Genomic DNA, 18,512 nt, shown 5'->3' on the forward strand with positions numbered 1-18,512 from the left:
TAGTCTTTATTGTACACCCACACGATTCTGATGCTATAGACTCCTGTGGAATGCAGGGAAAGGGAGAAAGGGTCCCATTTTAAATGCCTAGGATTGAAAAGAGACCACCATTTCACTTGTAAAGGTAGACAGGGACTATCAAATATCTGGTCAAAATACCTGCCAATCACTCCAGATCCTCCCTTGTTTGTCTATCTGTCATTCCTTCCATTAGGAGAGAGAAAGCCTTTTTTTTCCCCTTTAAATTTCCTAGGAGGGATTTCTAGGGTCTTTCCCTCAGGAATTAGTTGTAGGAATAATTGGGCCAGTGGAGTGCAGGAGATATATCCAGCGCAGCCCGTGGACTCCTAGAAAAAGTGACCTAGATCAAGCAGCTGGTGGATTGAGGACTATTGTGGGGACCCCCTGCCACCTACTGACTTACAGCTGAACCCACATTCCCAGCAGCTTCAGCCTGGGGGCTGGGGGAGGGGGCAGAGAGAGCTCAAAAAGGCGGGGGAGGGTAAAGAGGACTGCGAGGTTGCCCCTTCCAGGACCAAGCGCCACGTGTCACCTCCCCGCCCCCCCAACCTTTCTTCACACACAGAAAGGAGGATAAGGTGAGGACGGAAGGCAGGGGGAATAAGTAGGAAGGTCGGCTGTGGAACTCCAAGCTGGCTCGGTGGGTATTAGCATAGAGCTTACTGCCTGTGTGAGTGTGAGGGGGAGAGCGAGAGAGAGCAAGGGAGGGAGAGAGAGGCAGGCTGCGAGGGGAGAGGAGAAGGAGAGGGGGAGCCAGCGCTCCAGCTAGCATGAGGACGGGCTTCTCTTCCCGTGCTCAGTTAATCTGGCTGTCAGTTGGTGTTAACGCTGCAGTTTAAGTGCTCCGATTCCAAGGGAAACAGACAAACCTCACTGAAGGAAGGAAGGAAGCAAGCAAGGAAGGAACAGCAGGAGGAAAAGAACAGGCAGAACAGCGAGAAGAATAAAGGGAAAGGGGGGAGAAACACCAAATCTATGATTGGACCTGGGCTTCTTTTTCGCCAATGCAAAAAGGAATATGCAGCACATTTTTGCCTTCTTCTGCACCGGTTTCCTAGGCGCGGTAGTAGGTGCCAATTTCCCCAACAATATCCAGATCGGTGAGTGAGGGGGCAGCCTGGGGAGGGACTTTCTGGGTCTGGCCAGGGATTTTCTGGGGCGTAGGGGTTGTGTACCCCCTCCCCGATACTGACTGTTGTGCTTGGCTCCCTAAAGCTGTGCTGCAGTAACAGAAGGGAGACTTGGGCTGCCAGCCAGAGGAGGGGGCTTCTCCTGATCGGATGAGGGCAGAGGGGAAGTGTTCGCACACATACACACATCCCACTCGCACTCCAGGCAAGAGCATGTGAAATGGAGGAACTATCGCTTTGGAGGAAAAAAAAATCAGGCTGAAAGGGGTGGTGGGTGTTTAAGGAGTTAACTGTATTGCTTGGTAGATGGTGCTTGATTCCATTTTTAATGTAAGTATGTATGGTGTGTGTGTTTTCACGTGTGTGATTATATATTACATATGCACATATATATGTAATTGAAGGAGGCAGTGCTTTCTCTGCTAGGAGACAGAAAAGAGACCCTCTAGAAGAAGGAGTGAGGGGTGCTGGGTATATTGCAGCCACTGAAATAATGCCAGAAGGCCCCCACTCCAAGGCGGGTAGGCTCCCTCTCCTGCTCTGGACTCCTCCAGCTGCCTTCCCTTTGCTGTCTGCCATGCTGCGCTGGTGGTCTCCACTCCCCCGATCCTGGAACTTCCTAGCCTGCCTTTTCTCCGTTCCTTCCTTGCCCCTCCTCTTCGATTTCCTGTCCACAGAGGTCTACCTTTTACACACACAAGCACACACGCGTACGTACACATGCTCCTTTCTCCTCCTGTTGGCTGTCCGTTATCCTTGTTACTGGGCTCCATCCTCTCAACTTAGAGGCAGGTTGCAACATGCTGCCTGCTTTTCTTGTTCCCCATTTCCCCTTCTTAGTTGTTGCACTTCTGAAAGGCCCCGCCACCCTCCCTGTATTTCTGAGGGAACTGACAGATATTGCTACTCCTGATAATCATGAGGGAAAACAAAACAAACAGGAGCAATAACGCCAACCACAAAGCATGTCCACAAGGGCTTGGGGCTTCCGTGTGACCAGGATTTCAGTGTCGTTTGTGTCCCAGAATGAAGCAAGCTGCTGTGTTTGGAAGCATCTTTGTTGGTTTGGTTTCTAGTCTCTCTTCCCTGGTAGGGAGATAGCTCCACTAGGGAAAGTTCGCATTACTGGGAGTTTGTGCCCTTTTGTGAGTGTGTGTTTGAGGGGGGACATGGTGCAATTGATATTTTGTCAGGCATATGTGTGCTGCAGTACCCATCTCTTTCGGCCTCTCCAACTAGCTGGCGGCTTGGAGTGGTCATGGAGTAACTTGCTTTGTTTCCTGACACCTGTTAAGCTACATCCTGAAGTGTGTATGTATCTGTGTGCTAGTGCCTTACACACAAAACTTCCTGCCTTCAGGGGAGACACTTCCCTTGTAGCCCAGCCTGTAGCCTTCTACTCCCCAACCTCCCACCCCTTCTCTTTCATTCATTGCAGAGGAGGAGAAAGGGGACAGGGCAGTGTTTGGGGTGTGGTCATCTGGGGGGAAAGGGGAGCATCAGAATCAATAATTTTTTTGTTGTTTTTATTCTTTAAAATGGGGGCACATGTACATGTGGAAATCACTGGCTCTTACATGTGGCATTGTTTACATTTGTGTTTATATACTACCTATCCTTTGTGGATGGGATGTGTTTGTCTAGTGTATTTGTATATATAGCAACTGGTATAAATGCATGAGAATGTTTTGTGTATGTGCTGTTTTCTCATGTATCTCTGCAGATTTTTAAAATTATATTTAGCCCTACCTTGGTTGTTTAACTGATAAAGCCATCGCTACTGTTTTCAAAAACAGAGATTGAAGCATTAAATTATAGAACAGAATGCTGAAAATATCATCGCCATCAGGTAGTACTTGATTCTATTCGTGTGACCTGTAACAAAAGGCTTGCAATCCATGTATTGGTTCTTAAAAATAAACACCCACTCTACAAGAAGTTAGAAGTGCATTGTGTTTGGACTATGATTACTGTCAGATCTGAGATAAACTTCTATGTAAACATCACTGTAGTTCAGTCTCTAGAAATGGCTGATTTTAATTCACAGAAATGTAATTGATTTACATGTTGACAGTAAATACAAAGGTAAGCCATGAACTCTTGTTTCTCGGAACAGGCACCCTATCAGGCACTTTGCTATACCTTTTACTAGAATAGAACGCTTGTATCCTCTTGAGATTCCTAAGATCCCACATCTTTGAAGCACAAGGTTCCACCATGCAAACACACAATGGCAATCCCTTATGTAACAAGTCATTCCTAGGTAACTGGGATCATGAGTGGTGAAAGAAGAAGCAAAACATTGTTTGCAGAAAAACAAGTGTTTTTAGAGAAAATGAATAATAAACCTTAGGGGCAATAGAATTGTTAGATTGCATGCAGGTCTTGCTAGGCCAAAGACTAAGAAGTGTCCAAGCAAACAGTTATAGTAGTGGAGAAGCCCACAGGGTCCCAGAGCTATATTTCAATCACCCTGCAGCATTGATTAGTACCTAATTCCCATAAAGCTCTCTGGTGAGAGATGGGGTTGATATAAGAAAAAGTAGACATGACAAGAGGGTGAGGGGGCTTATGTATATGTTTATATAAGTTCCTAGGTGGTTTGCACAAGGGAGGAGGCAGAGAAATAGCACAAGTCTCCTGTTTTCTCTGACTTTAGCTGAGTTGAGGGGTACACAATCAAATGTCTGAGCAAAGTAATAGATATTAGAGGCCCTTGTCACAAAAAAGCTCATCTGTAGGAGCTTAAGTGTCAGCATCCAGTTAAGTCTATTTGAACTCTCATCTCTACCGCTCAAGGCTACAGCTAGTGAGTTTGGCATGGGGAGAAGAAGAGGACTCATCTGGGGTGAGTTGTGAGGAACTAAAACCTATCTCTAGCCCATATACCATGTTGCATTTTCTTTTCTACTAGGGGGATTATTTCCAAACCAGCAGTCACAGGAACATGCTGCTTTTAGATTTGCTTTGTCGCAACTCACAGAGCCCCCGAAGCTGCTCCCCCAGATTGATATTGTGAACATCAGTGACAGCTTTGAGATGACCTATAGATGTAAGTAATTGTTTCTATTTCTGAGATGTCTTTCTGCGCTAGACCAATGAAAGGAGGGCCTGTGGGTAGCTGGTGGTGTTGCAAAAATGACTTCAGTTGCCATTCGTCTTCATAAGAGAAAGCCCTCCAAGAAAAATGTCTAGAGGCTTCTGAGTGATTCCAGCAGTTGGCATTTTAGCCCCTGCAATGCTTCATGGAATGGATTTGCTTTTTCACTGTCAGCTAACTTTAAATGCCAGCACGATGGGTGCTTGGGTTGACTGCATCTTCCCTACCTTGCAGAGGTTTTCTGGTCCAGCTGAGAGTTTTGCACACACGAAACTTCTGAGAGACATAGAATTAAGGGTCCTGAGTTTATGAAAATGTGGTCTAAAATGCTTAAGGCATATCCTATCCACAAGTTAAATGGACAGAATGTAGCTTGATAAGAAAAAATAGTTGAGAAGTTGTATACGTCTGGTTCTTCATTTTCGGAAGTGACTAATAATTATTACAACTTGGCACCTTGATCATTTTTAAAATGGCTTGAGAAGATTGGTTGTTTAAGACACAGTTTGTAGGATGGTCATTGAGCATCAAACAGAACAAAGGTGGCCTCAAGAAGCAGAAGGGATAGATAGATCTCTGACATCTGAATTGAATGCATTGTAAAATGTGGGCAACGAACACCATTCTGAGTTTTCCTGGCAACTAGGAATGAAAAGGAAGCCTGTGCTCACATGATTGGCATTTTATGACAGATGAAAGCATAAAAATTAATCAGGAAACACATTTTCCCTTCAGGGATTAAGCTCAAGTAAAAATTTATGGCAGGGAAGTGTGAGCTGAATTCACAAGAACAATATGAGACCCCAAACTGGATTGAATTGGCACAATAGTCTTGCTGTGTCACTGTTGACTTGGTGACTTCTGCTGAGCTGTCTGTGATGGAAGGCATGGACCATATTTCCTTTGTGTCTTTCTCATAGTCCCACTGGTGAGTTCCCAGTGATTCGAATAGGCTATGTTTTGAAGTCTCAAAATGAGAAGTCAGAATTCTTTCTATCCCTAAGACCACTCCTAAAATAATGTTGATACAAATTCCAAGAACTATAATTATAGCAGATTTCATTTATTGAGAACTTACTGTGCATCAGAACCATGATAAATACTTTATAGTCATTTATAGTCACATTCATTACCATGTATTAAGCATTGACTACAGCCCATGTAATGCACTAATTGCTTTTCATGTGTTAGCTCATTTAATCCTCACAGGAGCTTTGCAGAGTACTAGACATTATCTTCCTTTTATAGATGAGAAAACTGAGGCTACAACAGGTTATATAACTTGCCCGAGGTTACTCAGGAAGCAAATGGTGGTTTTGAGACCCAAAGGCCCATGTTCCTGGATACTGTGATAGATACACTGATTCTTATGGTAACCTAATCAACTAGTGGGATTACCCAAGAAATGAAAGGGAATTTTCAGGGTCTTGTAAGGCAGAGGTCTAATAAAGCACCTAAGGAGAAAAACTTACAGTATTTCAAACTGTAGCTGTGATTTGCACAGGACTGGTCCATTGAATAAATAAAATAGCAATTCTTCATTTTGGTGATGCTGAGGTTGAAAATCTTGTCTACTGCGTTACTCACTACCCTTAAAAAAAGAGCTGAAGTTTAAATGTTGAATTGTAGTTTTATGAAACCATCTTTCTGGGAATCTAGAATAATACTGAGTAGCTTTTTTGCTATCAGATAACCTTTCTTTTTTTTTTTTAAATATGGCTTTGATCAGGGTCTTTGGAAGGGGCATTTGGGTGTGGGCATCAGTGTATCTGTAAACGTTTGCATGCATATACATGTGCTAATTTATTTCCTGGAGCAGGGCTCCATAGCTTTTGTCATACTTTACAGCTTTTGTATTACTTGCTTAGAGGATCAAGAATAAATAGCTGGTGTGTGTATTCACACATGCTACTGAGAAATGTCTACAGCAGGTCTTGGTTGAAAGAGATGTGAACCGCTCTCCTAGTGTCAAGATGTTGACTGGTACAGTAAGGTAATAAAAGACAAAAGTAGGAGAAAAGGTTCTAAGGCAAAAGGTGGTGCTTCTGTCTTTTTATCTCAGCAACCTAAGATTTGCTCTCTAATAGGGTTAATGACTGTTTATTAGGGAGGCGGAAATATGATACAGACAATGTTGTTCATTTTGGTCAATTAACCTGGAGTGGATGAATCTGAGTTCTTGAACTTGATGCTGCCATCCATATACTAGTGTACAGGTTTCCATGAATTCCTGTCTTGTTCGTTTAGTTAATTCTTTAAATGTTTCTTCAAAGGTATAAACTGAAAAAGATATTGGAAATACAGAGATGATAAAATGCCCTTGCTCTCAGGTAGCTTACAGTCTAGTGGGAAACATTGTTATGGGGATTATCTGAGAAGCAATAATCTTATTTTGTGCTTAGACCTTGTGTTTCTTTTCTTTAGCTCCCAGATCCCAAAGGGGGTACTGGGCAATTTAGGTGGAGATGGTAGACTGGCTGGAGGAACCTCTTTTAATTTTCATGTGAGGCTAAGAACCCTTTAGGGCTATGTTCGCTGTAGCCCACTGGTTTGGGAAAACTTTACATCTGTCCCAGTTTAAATTGAGTAGAAAATGTCAGTGGGAGCACAGCGGTTTTAGGAAGAATACACTCATTAGTGATACACGGAAAACAAGAAAAGCATCTTATTCAGATTTAATTTTCTGTGCTGTGCTTTTTTCAAATCTGAATTAGTAGTTGCCTTAAATTAACTGCCCCATCAGTCTTAGATCTAGAAAATGACTAATATTATTTGTTTTTTTCATAATTTTTGCTGTCATTTGATTTTTTCCTTTGCATTTTGCTATTCATTATCCCTCCACCAGAGGGTGGAGAAGGGAAGGGAGAGGAAGTGTAATGGGAACTGTTCATGCTAGACATGTTAGCAGCCACGGGACTGAAAATGAGAAGAGGCGGTTGTATGGTAGGGAAGGTGGGGAAGATAGAAGAGGACTATGGCTACTGCTACTGGCCAAGGTGAGAGTTTGGTGCCTTCTTTGTGTTCAATCTGTCTTGCTTCCCTTTTCTGCCATTATTAAAGAGTAAAGCCATTGAATCAGCAACCCAACGCCTTGGGATCTCCTCTAAGCACTCTTCCAAGCTTTCAGGGGTAGGGTTTGGGGAGATTGTGCATAGAGAAGATATTTACTGATCAGCTACCCAGATTATCTTGGTGCCTTTGTGGTAAGTGTAAATAAAGGAATAAATGAAATGCTGATTGAGATTATTACCATTAGAGGTCTGAGTAGCATAGTTGCAGCTTAATTCTTACCTTTTAATTTATTCATCTATTTATTCATTCATTTGTTCAGCAAATACATACTGAATGCCTACTTCATGCCAAACACTGGGACAGACGCTAGGAATATAAGGGCCAGGAAAGACGGCACAGCCTCTTTCCTTGTAGAGCTAACAGTTTAGCCCAGAGGTTCACAAACTTTAGTGCACATAAAATTCACTCAGGGAGCTTGTTTAAAGCAAGACTCATGATGAACTTTCTACTTCCTCAATCAGGATATTCAAGAGTAGGCCCTGGAGGAATTCTATAGCAGTTATTATGGGATCACACTTTAAGAAACTCTTTAATCCAAAAAGTCTTCCATCCCTTTAGTAAGCGTTTTTGAGCCCTCAACCAAACCTAGGCATGATATAAAGTGCTACAAATGCAGACAACAGTAAGTTGCATTCCCTGCCCTGGAGTACTTTATCCATAGTAAGACTTTTTTTGTTTTGAACAGAGAAAATTAAAATGTAATGTTGCAAGTGCTATAGCAGCAATTTGTATGGAGTATTAAAGATGCCTTGAAGAGTGGAGTTGGTCTCTAGGAGGTGGTGATTTAATTGAGCCTCAAGGATAAATAGGGTTATCTATCTGCAGAAGGGGTCACTAAATATAGCCATCCACAAGCCAGTTCCAGCACAGAGACTGAGTTCTGGGCCCACACACTGTGTACAAACCATGGAATTTCACATTAAAACTTGGACATCTTGTCTTGACTATTATTTTAAAATATTAAAATATCTGGCAACACTAGGGCCCAGGTCTATGTAGCCTCAATTTGCTGAGCTGGAACAGAGTAAACCTCATCTAGATGGCCTCTTTCCCAACAAGCCCATTCTTCTCATTTTCTTTACCTGCTGGCTCTGGCAAGCATTGAGTTTGCAAGCCCTGATTGATAGCACTGCAATGTTGTCTGTTTTGTGTCTTTATAGGTTAGCTTCACCACCAGAATATAAACTGCTGCCAGAAAGACCACGTATATCTATAGTTTAGTGTTGAGAACACTTGGAAATGCCCCTAATACAAATGAATAAATGTGTATAGGAGTCAGGGAATTACAAAGCATAAAAATGTTCAGAGCCTCAATGACAATAGGTGAAATGTAGCAACCCTAACTACAGTGGGATGCCCTCTGTTATGGACCTACTGGGGAAGCCCAGGGTCTTCCCAACAAGACATTAGGGACTGGCAACAGACAGATGGCCTTAGCTCTTGCCTGAGAATGGCTCATCAACTTCTGAGTTGCAACACAGATTCGTTTTTCTTGATCTACACAATGCTTTTTCATATTTGACATAAAAATCCAGATTTCTGGCATCTTTAAAAAAAAACTTAGGGCATTAAGCAACCCTGGACCTACATCCCTGTTCAACTTCTATTGTCTAGAGCTGAGAAGTGCTGCCCTTTTTAAATACATAAACTCTCAAGTTAACCAAAGTTTCCATTACTTCCTGTCTGATTGCTAGAGTAACCGAATTATGTTGCTTGGGCAGGCCCGTTAGTAGGCCAATCTGCTCACACCTGATTTATATCGTCAGCATTCATCATTTTATTATTTTGTTCTAATAATATCTATTATTTACCCTGTCAAAAATAATAATAAAAGACACCAAAGATGTATAACTCCTACCCTCAAAAAATTAGTCTGTATATAGTAATGAAGAGAATGGTGGCTGATGGTGGGATAAACAAGGATTATTTTGAAGACCTACTATGTGCCAAATGCTTTACATATGTTGTCTTAAGTTTTTGTAACAATCTTGAAAGGTTATTATCACCATTTTGTTGATGATGGCACTGAGACTGAGAGAGATTGTGTCTTTATATTATGCAAAAAATAAAAACCTAAGCTAGTATTTAAAGCCAGTTTGTGGGGCTCCAAAACTCAATGAGCTTTCTCCCTTTAAAGATCTATGACTATGGCCAGGGGCAGTGGCTCATGCTTGTAATCCCAACACTTTGGGAGGCCAAGGCTGGCAGATCATGAGGTCAGGAGATGGAGACCTTCCTGGCTAATACAGTGAAACCCCGTCTCTACTGAAAATACAAAAACTTAGCCGGGCACGGTGGCACACACCTGTAGTCCCAGCTGCTCGGGAGGCTGAGGCAGGAGAATTGCTTGAACTCAGGAGGCAGAGGTTGCAGTGAGCCAAGATCGCACCACTGCACTCCAGCCTGGCAACAGAACGAGACTCTGTCTCAACAAAAAGAAAAATCTATGAATACATGGACAGAGAAAAGTACCATAGCAGTGAAATTGCCCAACAGTAGAAGTGTCACAGTGGAATTTATGATTCAAGCTTGAGAGCTAAGTCTTCCAAGGCAGAAGATATGACTGTGGATGATGAAAACTTCTTGGGGAAGGTGGAACTTCAGCAGGCATTAAAGGGTGGAGCAGATTTTGGTTGTGGAGTGGGAGGAGGGTATTTTGAGTGGGTAAAGTCACAATATTCCTCCTCGCCTCCCCTCACCACTGCTGCATATGCTTGTTACCATGTGGTGGAGAGTTGGGAGTTTGCCTCCTGCACCACACTATGTTCTCAGCTCCATGGCAGATGTCTACAGTTCTCTGGTTAATGTTACAGTCTGATGTTGGCTCCTCCATCTTCACCCGTGTCCTTACATTAAGGCACACAAGTGTTGACATTTGTCTATGATTGACTCTTGGCTCTTATTATAATATTGATAATCAGCAGCTTTTATGGAGAGAAAAATCCTTGTAAACATTTATTTCCCTGACTAGTGTGAAGATCCTGCTGGGATGAGTGAGCTTACTGCTCTCCTCTCAGACACTTAGGATAAAGTGATCATGTAGCACATTTGGAAAACTGGTAAGATTCATGAATTTGTTCATTCATTCATCCAAAACCCTTTTATTTTCACCTTCTATGGGGATATGCACTGTCACTGCCCCATTCCATACCTTTGCAGACAGCATTAGTTGATTACAGATTTTTTCCCACTGAATCTCAACATGGCCTCAACTTGGTGACAGCTGATGCAAGAGATGAAATCCATTTTTCATTACAAGGCATTGCACTAGAAATTGAGAAAAATAAAATGCATTAGGCATTGATTTTCCTCTTAAGGGGCTCAGGTTCTTATAAAGGAAGTAGGCATAAACCAAATCTGCCTCTCTCTCTCTCTCTCTCTCTCTCTTTCTCTCTGTCTCTGTCTCCCTCTTACATACACACACACACATACACATCCACACACATTCAGAAGAAGGAAGGAAAACCTTTAGTTGGAGGGATTTAGGTTTCATAAAGCAAGGACATTTGAGTTGAATTTGGAAAGATAGGTACGATGTAGATGGGAAAATATATATGTATATATTTGTACACACACACATGCACACACACACACACACACACCTGCCTGTAATGGCAGGTTTGATGTAGTAAATAGTACACTGAGTTGAGATTTGAAGATATGGATTCAAATGCTGGACTACCTTCTTGAATCATTTAGGTGTAACCTTGGAGAAACATCCCCTCCCCCGAACTTATTTATAAAGTGAAGTTCATGGTCTCTGAGAGTCCTTCTGGGGCTGCATTTCTATGCTGGCAGCATATGGAAAACACCAGGGATATATGATTAATTGAAATTCTCTACCTTTGGCTAGCGAGAGGGTCCCTAAACAAGCTAAGAGTCTAAAAGCTCTAGACTTCCCTTCCAACAAGTTGCACATCCAGGGTGCATTCTGTATGCAAATGCTGAAGCATTAAGCCTACTTTGGGGCCTCAGATGAATTCATTCAATATTTAACAAATATTTATGGAGTGCTTACTATTGTGAACAAAACTGGAAAGCAGCCCTGTGCTCATGCAGCTCACCAGCTAATAAAGGAGGCTGCCATTAGATGGTCACACGAATGAGTGTATTATTATAGGTTATAATAAACAATCTGAAAGAAAGGGCCATGATTCCACGAAAGCATATTCAAAGGAACCAGCTCTGTGCAGGAGGATGAATAGGTGCTTGAGCTGAGGACTGAAGGCTTTGGTGATGCAGTGATGGGAACAAGAGGAGTGTTTGAGAAGCTTCCTGGGCAGAGGCCTGGCCAGGCCTTGTAGACTCTGTTATGGATTTTGATCTTTAGCTCTAAGACTAAAGAGCCCATGGAAGAGTTTTAAGCAGAGACATGCCATGGTTAGATTTCTGTTTTCTCATCAAAAATCAGATGCTTGATAGTACTTTGCCAAATTCACGTTTCCTGAAGATGTTTGGCTTGTGTTTCAATGGCCTTGTTTCTTTACTCCCATCTCCAGTTTGGGATGGAGTCTGGCAGATGGGCAGGAGGACGGGGACAGAGGCCAGGGAAAGGGAAGCTGATGACTTGGTTTAGGGGTGCATTGTCATCGTATGTGGCTCTGTGTGCCCATGGGCATTCCTGGAGATTGGAGGCTGATCCAGTGCAGTGCCTGGAGAAGTGGTAAGGCTGTGTGGAGGCAGGGATTCATTCAGAGTCCTCATTTATTTTAACAAGGAAGACATACATAGCACTGAAGCTCAGCCTCTGTTCCAACCAGACAACTCAGTGGTCTTCAAATTCACACTGCCATTTCCTTCACTTGCACTTACAAACTGCTCCTTCCATACTGCTCTGTTGAAATTCTGTCCTGGTCAGCTCTAGCTCTTATTTTCCTTCTTTATTAAGCCTTTTTTCTATTTCATATTCACATGGTCTTCTGCCCCTCAGCCCTTTTTACCATCCCCCTAGCAATGGTCACGCTTATCCCCAGGTTTTACTCAGCTGAACACTTGTCTTACCTGCGCAACTGGACTAAGCAATGTGAGGTCAATGACCTTGTTTACTTTAGCTTCCCATCACAGTCACCACCACAGAATAGTGTTCAGTGATGCTAGATGCATGAATGAATGAATGGCAGTGACAAGAATAAGCCTGAATCATTGCTGCTTGGAGTAATGCTTTTGAAATTATGAGTTTTGAGAGTTCCAACAGGCTGTGCTGTAAATACCTATGGATGGCTGTTGTTGTGTTTCTGCAAAGTTATGGGGGTGAAAACCAGGTGTAAGTCAAATTGAAAGCTCATTTTAGCTCCCACTTGCCTATTGTCATGAAGGGTCCTAAATAAGGTATAACGTTCCATTTTCTAAATAAAGAATTTCTGATTCAAGCCCTGGGTTTGCCATTGATGTATGAGCCTTGTATGCATCTTGTGACTTTGGTGTGTCCCAGCCTACTGTCCAGAGAGCACAGGGGAGCCCAGGGCCATGGGAGGTCCAGGTTGAGGAGGCAGGCAAAATTGGGGCTAATGAGGCAGTTGGAGGCTAATGAAATTGATACCCAATGTTTAGGCATGTTTCCATGTGTTCATTGTGTGGAACCTCTAGGATGAAAATAAAGTTTTGAGAATAGCCTTTAGTTTGTCTACAAAAGTAATATATGTATTAAAGAAAGCTACAGGAATAGAGACAGCAAGCAAAATAAAATGTGTTTAATTATAGTATTAAGGATACATTTTCCATCCTTTTTTTGAACTTAACAATTTAAACATTAATAGATTTATATTACTATCTTATAACATGATTTTTTGCATATTATAACCTTTAGGCTACTTTCATTATTGCACATTCATTTTTTATGGTTTCATAAAAGCCCACTGTACATATGTACCCTAATTTATTTAAGCTGTCTCCTTTTATGGGATATCTAGTTTATTTCCCTTTTTTCTTGAAAACAGTGCTGTGATGATTCTCTCAATAAAATTTTAATCATTTGTACATATTTTGTTATGATTTTAAGAGTACTATAAACCCAGTAGAACAATTTCCTATGAAATTGAATAGAATTTCTAGTATGTGCAGAACTTGAGATAACTTGTTTAATGTGAGTTCTGACATTGACTTACTGTATAACCTTGAAAAGCTTTTATATCCGATTTAGTTTCCAGATGTATAATATGGGGTGCTAATACCTGATTCTCAAAGTTATTAGAACAGGCAAGTGCCATTACTTGTATGAAAGAGTTTTAAAAGTCAAACATGCTAGGCAAATGCAGGGTAATATAATTAACCAGGCTTCTTGTCTATTAGCATCAAGTAAAATGTAACTAATTAATTTTTAGTGTTTTCCTAGGAAGGTGGTCATTACCCATAAATGAATCTATGTTATGGATAGGGAAAATTGAAATCTTAAGGCTAAGTTTATCCAAGATCTAAATTTATAGCAACACTAAGTCTGAAAGCATTTCTTTTCACTTATGATTCAGTCCATGAAAATGGACTAAATATGTGGATCATAGACTTTCTTTGGCTTAAGAAATTACTGTTTACAGAAATAAGGGGGAAAGCCCATTTGAGCAGTAAGCAGCTGGGACCCTTTTGGTGGCAAGTGACAGAAACCCAACTAACTGGATAGTTTTAACTTTAGGTATAGCCAAATTAAGGGACTGATTGATGTCATCAGGACTGAGACATGCCCTCTAGATTTTTTGGCTTAGCTTTTCTCTAAACTGGCTTTGCTCTCAGGCATAGGTGTGTCACATATCAGATCCTACTGCTGGCAGCCTTCACCTGCCCGGCTAAAACTCCAGTGGAAAGGAAACTTCTCTTTTCTCATCAGTTCCACAAAAATTCTGGACCTGATGTCACTGGATAAAACTTAGGACACATGCTCATTTCTGGATATAACACAGTGGCCAGGATATTGTATTCTTTTGCTTGACATAGGCCTAGTGAAAGCATCATTTTTAGAGCTTGGGGTAGTGAGAAGGACCAAAGGATTGTGGATTTAAGCCAGCGCACCAAAACTATATGAACATGGGGGAGGAATAATTCCCTCAAAGAGAATCAGGATGCTATTACCAAAAGAATGGAGATTGAATGTTTAATAGGCAAAACAGATACATATATATATATTTGCCTATTAAGCATATATATATATACTATCTATATATAGATGCAAATGTATTTATTGTCTATTTTATGTATTTATTATAAATAAATACATTTACAATACATATATATGTATATATATTATATATATATATTATATCTATCTATCTAATCTATCTATCTATCTATATATATATATATGTCCCCCATTGCACATCTTTTCAAAAAAGAAAATTCAGACAGGCTGGGGGTGAACCAATGTAGACAAAGGGTCAGCATGCTAAAGCCAGAAGAGCCACCAAAGAGACAAGGACATACAAGGGATTCTGGTGGGTAAGGCAAGATCAGAAGCCAGGACAAGCAAAAGGTCTGAAATTCAGGCTTCTGAGTTAATCAAAGCTGCAGGGGTCTTTGGTAATCCCTGTCCAGCCAGGAGCAAACCTGTGTTCACAGAACAGTTAGAAAGTGCTAGCCTGGTCTCTCCAGGCCACTCTGACAATATGTTGGGGCTGTCAGCTGTAAACTGTCTGGTGATCCTGAGGCACCTATACTCTGTCCCAGTGACCAGGACATTTCCTGCTCTACTCAAACACTCAAGCTATTGTGCACAAACTCTTTAACAGTCCCAGTTGGAATCTTGGCTGCAAATCTGATGAGCCCACACCACCAGATGGTAGGTTCTCCTAATTGGATCCATCCCCTCTAGTTTTTGGCAGGAACGAAACCTTCCCTATACCTGAAGAGGGGACAGGGAGAGCCAGGATCAAATGAAGGAGGCTTTAACTTCTGTTAAACAAGCAGAGATCTCAAGTTGGCTCCTGTCCAAGGCAAACGGGGCAGTATGGTTCTTTTACATAGGTCATGCATTTACAGGGGACTGATATCCTGACTAACACTGATGAGACACAGGACTGCAATGGTTGAAAAGCGGTTTAGCTACAAAGGTCAACTGATTTGGGGGAAGGTCCATTTGTTTATTCAGTCATTGATATTTGTGGAGCACTGTGGTAGATGGGATTATTGTTTGGCAATTATTTATCTCTCCCTCAAACTCCTTGGGAAAAATATACCTTCCTGCTTTATTAATGTCACATTTGGTCATGTGACATGCTCTGGCAACTTAGATATTAGCAGACGTGTTTCAAGCAGAGATTATGAGAAGAACATTCCCCAGAGAGCCTGCTGGTCTCATAAGAAAGATAAATACAGTAAGTAGAAGTGCCCCAGTCAACCCACAGCCCACAGACTAAAGTTTGAAACAGAGCTCTCCCAGCTGACCTGAAGATCTGTGAGTACTATAGGAAATGCTGGATATTATATACCACTGAAATCGGAGATGGGTTTTTGCAGCAATAGCTGGCCAATAGAAGCAACTAGTGTGTGTTCCACACTTTGCTAGGCATTGAGGGAACACTGGAAATGACAGACATGGTCCTGGTCTCCATGAAGCACTATTATAGCTAAGAAGATAGATAATAAATACATTTACAAATAAAATATATATAGAGAGATCATTACTAGGGTCATAAAGAAAATAGGATGTAGTGACATCACCACTATGGTAGAGAAGAACACCTTCTTTGAAGTAGGTGGTCAAAGAAGGCATTTCAAAGGAGGTGACTTTTGAGCTCAAACATAAAAGTTGGAAAAGAGCCAAATGAGAGTAAATTCCCCTGTGGAATGTCAAAACCCAGCCCCATGGGCAACTTGGATTGAGAATCTTGGTCTAGGCAGAGAAGAATGAGGTGCCCTGGAATAACCCCTGTAAACTAGGTCACTCACTTGTCTTAGGGCAGGTGCTAGCTTCTTTCTACCACATCATATGTGCAAGTCAAGGGCTGGCAGATACACTCGTTGCCAAGACTAGATGGCCTCAGGCATTGGAAGCCACTGAGGATAGCAAGACAGAGAGGAGGAGGTATGCTAGGGCATTCCTAACAGTGAGGTGATGGAATTGGCTATACTTCTTGGCCTGGCTCCAGAATAGTCAAGAGTTGTTGCTTATTAGGATGGCAAGAAGGGTGTGTGTGTGTGTGTGTGTGTGTGTGTGTGTGTGTGTGTGTGTGTGTTCATGCATATATTCTTTCACAGAGGAGGAAAATGAACTAGATGGCTTCTAGATCCCTTTCCAAGTGTGTGATTATAAAAAGGATTCTGAGATTTAAATTATGTGTGAAGGAAATGTTAAATTGAAGAACTTCATCTTAGCTCTGTGCCAAGCTCCATTTGTTAATTGAGGTGGTTAATTAGAAAGGAGTCTCCCGTGAGCGAGCAGGATAAGCTCCAGCATCCCTAACCTATCTGGTAAAGGCTATAGAAGTGTCACACCTACAAGGGAGAGCAAAGAACATCTAATGCAAGCCCTCTGTTTAATCTTCACTCCAGACACTGAAAAGCAAGAGTGTTGGGGGACAGGAAGCTCACAGCATCCATATGGAATTTAGACTCCAAGTAGTTTATTAGCTTTGGGAAAATTATTTAACTTACACTACACTTACTAGCTCCTCTTCCTTACTCCAAGATCACTCTGAATACTTTAAAATATGGTTGGACCTGGTGGCTCACACCTGTAATCCCAGCACTTTGGGAGGCCAAGGCAGGCAGATAACTTGAGGCCAGGAGTTCGAGATCAGTCTGGCCACCATGGCAAAACCCTACCTCTACTAAAAAATATAAAAAATAGCTGGCATGGTGGCATACACCTGGAATCCCAGCTACTTGGGAGGCTGAGGCACGAGAATTGCTAGAACATGGGAGGTGGAGGTTGCAGTGAGCCAAGAGCGAGCCACTGCACTCCAGCCTGGGAGACAGAGTGAGACTCCATCTCAAAAAATAAAATAAAATAAATAAATAAATAAAAGATGGTTTCTACTCTGATGTAATGAACCAAGTATTCTAGGGTTATGGAAGAATTTCTCATCAGCAAATCCATCTACTTATGTCTCTGTTTCTTGCAGCCTAGGGCTGATGGAAGTCTTCACACCCCTTCCAAGAACCACCCCCACAACCCTCCACCACCCCCACATACCCCTACAAGAACGAAGCTTTGTGGGGCTATGTTCTCCTTAACACCACCACAGGGGCCCTCTCACACTCTTTCTGCTCCTTTTTTCTCAGCAGTGTCTACCCTTTCCCCAGGATCCCAGCCTATACATTCTGAGTTCAACATATCAACACCAGAGCTTGGCATCTTTCCTGCCAAACCCGTTGCTCTTTTCTCACTTTATTTCTGTTCAATCATTCAGCCTTAAAATATGAGTGTCTGGTTTCAACTTTTCCATATAATCAATATTATGTGTTGATTTCGCCACCGCTATGACTCTTGAGTCTATCCCCATTTTATTCTTTTCCCACAGGATTGTAGCTTTTGCCTTCTGACTGTTATCTTCATGATATAATCCACTTATAGGTGGCAGATCAATTTATTGAAGACTATTTCTGATCATCAAGCTTCTTGTCTCAAAAAATATATATCAGTAGCTTCCCGTCTTATTTTAAATTCAAACTCAGACTAAAATATGTGTGTTTCAATAATGGGTCTCAGCCTGCCTTCCTTTTGAGACTTATCTAAACCCTACACTCTATGTTCCAGCCAAATTAGGCTACCTAGTGTTGCCACAAACATGCCTCTCAGTCTTTCACAGCTTTGGTCATGCCACTGATTCCATCTGGAATAGTCCCCACTACATTGAGCACCCACTCTCTACTGGACTCTGAAGATACCACAGAAAACAAAACCAGCAAACTCCCTATACCCTTGGGGTTTACGTCCTGGGAAACAAATACATATAATGATTTCAAATACCAGTTAAATAATACAAACATAGCCAAATAGAGTCATGGGACAGAGAGTGAGCTGTGGTGTTACATTAGATGGGTGGTCAGGGAAGATAGGCATCGCCTGAAGAGATGATATTTTACCTGAGCTTTGTTACAATCCATAGAACTTTCTGTGGTGTTGGGAGACATTCTATATCTGTGCTGTCTAATATGTAGGCACTAGCAACATCTGCCCCTATTACGTATTAGAAATGTGGTGAGTATAACTGAGGAACAAAATCTTTCATGTGATTTAATTTTTATTAATTGTAATTAATTAA

The 18,512-nt window shown here is 41.7% G+C and overlaps 1 protein-coding gene across 9 annotated transcripts in view; it reads left to right on the forward strand.

Moving 5' to 3' along the window:
• Positions 1-559: 559 nt before the first annotated feature.
• The window catches only part of GRIA1 (glutamate ionotropic receptor AMPA type subunit 1), a 321,912-nt gene continuing 303,959 nt past the window's right edge, over positions 560-18,512 (forward strand). For 4 of the 9 annotated variants that reach the window (XR_010587683.2, XM_045394431.3, XM_045394428.3 and 1 more), the window contains exons 1-2: positions 712-1,121; positions 4,066-4,203. Coding sequence is in view for 8 of the 9 variants with exons in the window: in XM_045394431.3 (XP_045250366.2) it covers positions 1,040-1,121; positions 4,066-4,203 (220 nt within the window). In the remaining variant the exon portion in view is untranslated. Of the gene's footprint in view, positions 662-711; positions 1,122-4,065; positions 4,204-18,512 lie in introns of those variants that run through there. The other 5 variants (XM_073994634.1, XM_045394430.3, XM_073994631.1 and 2 more) reach the window with 2 other exon arrangements.

Source organism: Macaca fascicularis, chromosome 6 (assembly GCF_037993035.2).
Source record: "Macaca fascicularis isolate 582-1 chromosome 6, T2T-MFA8v1.1".
In the NCBI taxonomy this organism is placed as follows: domain Eukaryota; kingdom Metazoa; phylum Chordata; class Mammalia; order Primates; family Cercopithecidae; genus Macaca; species Macaca fascicularis.